This window comes from Gossypium hirsutum, chromosome D10, assembly GCF_007990345.1.
Source record: "Gossypium hirsutum isolate 1008001.06 chromosome D10, Gossypium_hirsutum_v2.1, whole genome shotgun sequence".
Lineage (NCBI taxonomy): Eukaryota > Viridiplantae > Streptophyta > Magnoliopsida > Malvales > Malvaceae > Gossypium > Gossypium hirsutum.
Window position 1 is genome coordinate 22835782 of NC_053446.1, and position 4911 is coordinate 22840692.

General features: G+C 36.2%; 1 protein-coding gene across 1 annotated transcript; it reads right to left on the reverse strand.

Annotated features, from left to right (window-relative positions):
• On the reverse strand, positions 1–4668 carry LOC107949919 (40S ribosomal protein S5). The gene is made up of 5 exons (XM_041101942.1): positions 4533–4668; positions 4311–4379; positions 699–987; positions 332–535; positions 1–210 (listed from the first exon to the last, which is right to left on the reverse strand). The coding sequence occupies exons 1-5, from the start codon at positions 4666–4668 to the stop codon at positions 156–158; spliced, it is 753 nt and encodes a 250-aa protein (XP_040957876.1). The 3' UTR covers positions 1–155.
• Between the last annotated feature and the right edge of the window lie 243 nt (positions 4669–4911).

Below are 4911 nucleotides of genomic sequence, written 5' to 3' on the forward strand. Positions count from 1 at the left end.
TAACCAAAACAGGATATGCTTTCTTCAATAACATCTCAACTTAAATAACGGAACATTCATATTATGTTCGGAACACAAAATAGGTAACTTATAAAGTACTGAATAAAAAACAGAAGTGTCCACTGCCATGGTTTATGCAAAGTCCTACCAATTCCTCAACGATTGGCCTTGGCAACTCTCTCGATTTCGTCCTTCTTCTTGATGGCATAGCTGCACAAACAACACAAGAATGATGAAGCAAGCTGTGGTAAATAAATGGGATTGCAAGGACAGTTCCTAGTTTCAAAGCAAAATAAGGTTCAAACACGGGACTTCAAAGGCTGTTATTTACCTGTTAGATGATCCCTTTGCTGCGTTAATAAGCTCATCAGCTAAACATTCAGCGATAGTTTTAATGTTTCTGAATGCAGACTCACGATTACCAGTGGTGAGGAGATAGATGGCTTGATTCACTCGACGAAGAGGAGAAATATCAACAGCCTGACGCCTCACAACACCAGCAGAACCAATACGAGTAGCATCTTCACGAGGTCCACTGTTATATCAATCAAAAATCAACAAGGATTATCAAAGATTGATCCAACAAAGATAACCCAGAATTGGAAGATGTTTTAATTAACATCATCTGCTACTTTAAAGATTAAAGTCAGCTAGTGATACATTTGAAAAAGGAAATTCTTAAAGGTCATATAGGCCACCTGTTGATAATGGCATCAACAATGACTTGAATTGGGTTCTGATCAGTCAGGAGATAAATAATTTCCATAGCATGCTTCACAATCCTGACTGCCATAAGTTTCTTTCCATTGTTTCGGCCATGCATCATCAATGAGTTTGTAAGCCTCTCAACAATGGGGCACTGAGCCTTTCTAAAACGCTTAACTAAGTACCTCCCAGCAGTGTGTAAAACATATGATAGATTATACACTACTCCACATGTAAAACATTCAAGTAAAAGGTTACATGGTACTTTTGCCTCAACTAAACCTATATCCAAAACCACACATTAGAATTTCTCGACAAACAAGCCATAATAAGACCCAGAAATACTGAAAATCGAACATCTTGAAGATTATAGATGCTACTTTTTAAGTAACTTCAGATCAAAACTAAAATCCAAAAATCAAGTGACTTTAGATCAAAATTAAAATCCAAGAAAAGAGAAACAGCATAAAACAAATATTCAAACAAAAGCAAGAAAAGTTGTATAAAATGAATTGATCTAATGAAACAGAAACTCCAAAAAATGAGAATGCAATAGATCAGAAGTTCTCCGCAGTTGTCAAGATTATTAATCAGCTGTTCATTTTTAATGCATGGACAGTATCCTCAGAGACCATTTCACAATTAAAACTCCTGCTTGGCCACGACAAAACAGAAAGTTCAGCCACAGAACTTCTTGCTTAGAAATTAAAATCCACCATGTAATTACGACATTATAAACTCAATCATACTTTATCATTATATAACGGCTTCACCACACATGAAGTTTGAATGGCGAAATAAAGGGAAAAAAAAACAGAAGCCTAATCCACGCATTTTTAACTTTCTACTCCAAACTAGACTTATTTCAACAGACAACTGAAGGATACAAGATAGAATGATAATGCAGGAGAATTGATAATTTATCCCCAAAAAAACCCTAATTTCAACAGACAAAACCCACCATAGTTGAAGAACACAAATCTGTTTTTTGTCAACAAAACAATCATGAGGAAGAAAATTAAAAATCCAAATTAAGTAAAAAAAGAGAAGAAGCACTTGCCGCTTCTGTTGATGTTGGTGAAAGATGCCAAGATGAAAGTCGGCGAAAGATCTGAGCGGGTGGAGGTTTGGTTCGGTGGCAACTTCTGTTGATGTTGGGAGGGAGAGGGAGAGGGAGAGGGTGGGGAGAACGATTTCTGCTGGGAAGGGTAAAACAGACACCGATTAGCTAATCCTTTCTTTTGGAAGAGATTGGAAATCAGCGTTGAAGCAGAGAAAATGAGGATTGCGTACGTAACGTAATAGGCCCGTATTAGGGCAATACACCCAACCAAACATGGGATTAAGTGGGCCCACCGATTAGGGGTGTATTGGCTATGCCAATACACCCAACCAAACATACTCTAAGTATTTACTTGCCAAAAAAGACGTTAAGCCGAGATTGATCTGATGGGCACTTCTACTTCAAGAGTTCAATCTAGATATTCAAGATCGAAAAGAGGTGTAGAAAACCAAGTAGCAGACCACTTGTCTAGATTAGAACCGCAATAAGGGAATTCTTTACTTACACCTATTCAGGAGACATTCCCAGATGAACACATACTAAAGGTAAATCATGTCCATAATACCCATTGGTTTGCTAATATTGCTAACTATTTAGCTTGTGGTTTGATGCAGATTGATAAGATGTATCATTAAAAGAAAAATTTTCTTCACGATGTGAAGTACTATTTCTGCGAAGAACCATACTTGTTTAAAAAGTGTGCAGATCAAATGATTAGGAGATGCATGGTAGAAGATGAAGTACAAAAGATTCTATATCATTGTCACTCAGCTCCGAGTGGGGGACATTTCGGAGGTACACGTACTGCGGCCAAGGTATTGCAAGCCAGATTCTTTTGGCAAACACTATTCAAATATGCATATGCTTTCACGTAAAGAGCGGTGATCGATGTCAAAAGGTTGGAAATGTCATCAACAGAAATGAGATGCCTCGAACAAACATCATTGATGTAGAATTATTCGATGTTTGGGGTATTGACTTTCTCGATCCTTTCCCTCTATTTTTTGGTTACAAGTACATATTAGTAGCAGTAGGCTACGTGTTTAAGTGGGTTGAGGCCGAGGCATATCTGACGAACGATGCTAAGGTTGTGATAAAGTTTTTGCAGAAGCATGTGTTCATAAAGGTTTGGAACCCGAGAGCTATCATCATTGATGAAGGGTCCCATTTTGTAAACAAAAGGTTGAAATGGTTACTCGACAAACATGGAGTAAAGTACAAGGTTGCCACAGCTTACCATCTGCAGACGAATTTGCAAGTTGAACAGGCAAACAAAGAGATTAAAGGCATACTTGAAAAGATAGTTTATCCAAACCGACGAGATTGGTCCAAAAGACTAGACGATGCATTATGGGCCTACAGGACAGCATACAAGACACCTTTAGGGATGTCACCCTATAGGTTGGTCTTCGGGAAAGTCTGTCATCTGCCTTTGGAGTTAGAGCACAAAGCTTACTAGGTTCTCCAACAACTCAACTTGGATCTTAAGCTTTCTAAAGAGAAATGGATGCTCCAACTCAACGAGTTAGAAGAGTTCCAAATGTTCTAATACGAGAATGCCAAATTACTCGAGGAAAGACTTAAGAGATGGCATGACAAGCACATTCGAGTTTGGGAATTTAAAATAGGTAAACAAGTCTTGTTATTTAATTCCAGATTAAGGTTCTTTCCAGGTGAGTTAAAATCGCGTTGGTCCGGTCCATTTACAATTCACCAAGTGTATCCATACGGAGTTGTCGAACTTCAAAGTAAGGGAGGTAATTTTCGAGTCAATACTCAGCGCTCAAAACATTACCGGGGGGATAAAATTGAACTGGATCAAATATCGTTCATTTAATCATATATTTAATTTTTCTTGTTTTTTTTAAGTAAATGATTTAGGGTATGTTTTTGGGATTAGTATGTTTAAATAAATTATGTCTAGGAGATTAGAACTTAAGCAGGACTGCTTGTGACCCCTCCAATCTTTCCTAGGAATTGATTTTAACATAATCTTCCGAGAAATTATTCCCTAAATAGCAAATAAATTTTTAGTTTTTAAAATAAAAAAGGGTCAATTTTGATCCAAGTTTTAAATTGCAACTCAATTTCAAATTTTCTTTAAGTCTAGGTACTTAATTGAACTATTTTCAAAATTTGGTTGCTCTTTTTGTAAATATTAAAAATTAAATCTCTTTTTGTAAATATTTTCAAAAGGCATCTAGAATAAATATTTTTAATTTAATTTAATAAATAAGATGATATAACTAGTATATAATTATATTTATTATAATATATATTAATTATTATCAACTTTGCATAGAACTAGGATTAGTTTAAATTTGATCAAATTTTATTTAATAAGTTTTTATTTTAATAAATTAATAGAAAATAATAATTTAATATGCATTATATTAATTATTAATTGTTGTTAACTTTATGTAGAATCAGAACTTAGAATATTTTAACTATTAAATTGTTCTAAGAATTCTAATTAAACTCCTACCCTTTTCCCTATAAATTCCACAAACCTTCTCCATCATTCATCACTTATCAAACCAACCTTCATTCACCCATTCCACTATCAATCCCAGCATCCAAAAACCACCAGCAATAGCACCACCCAATAGCCCTATTCAGCCAGCAACTCACCCCGCATGCACCTACCTCTATCGCGTGCTGCGGCTACCTTGCACGTCCTACTTCGCATGCATCGTGCCGCTCCCAGCTCCAGCTCACGCGCGCCAACGCTGCTGTTCACTCAATGTTGCTACCTGCTACCCACACAACTGCTCACGCCAGGCCCTGCTGCTTCCTTGCATATCTGCCCACACGCCCAGCAGCTTCCTAGCATTCGTGCAGCACACCAACCTTGCTACTCGCACCAACACCCCACACTTAGCCGATAACCCTCCAATCATCCCTAAATTAACCTCTTTTGATTTATATTTATTTTTCTTTAAGTTCTTAATTTTTATACAAAAGTGGTAAGAAAAATTTCTCTCTTAAAATTTTAATCATTTAATTTTTCAATTTATTGAGTTATTAATATTTTATACTAATTAAATTTTTGAGAAAATATTTGGTTCCATCTAATGTTCAGGTTACTCATGCATTGTAAGAGAACTCGTGCCTCTATCCAAATTGAAGAATCACAAAACAAA

What these genes read in the sequence shown, in the direction of transcription:
- LOC107949919 (XM_041101942.1), bottom strand. Translation starts at nt 4,668, where the DNA reads ATGATTGGAGGGTTATCGGCTAAGTGTGGGGTGTTGGTGCGAGTAGCA. An exon ending in GGCCTGGCGTGAGCAGTTGT is followed by an intron (nt 4,380 to 4,532) that starts GTGGGTAGCAGG and finishes CTGGCTGAATAG; the next exon opens with GGCTATTGGGTGGTGCTATT. An exon ending in AGTGGAATGGGTGAATGAAG is followed by an intron (nt 988 to 4,310) that starts GTTGGTTTGATA and finishes TTTTGGATATAG; the next exon opens with GTTTAGTTGAGGCAAAAGTA.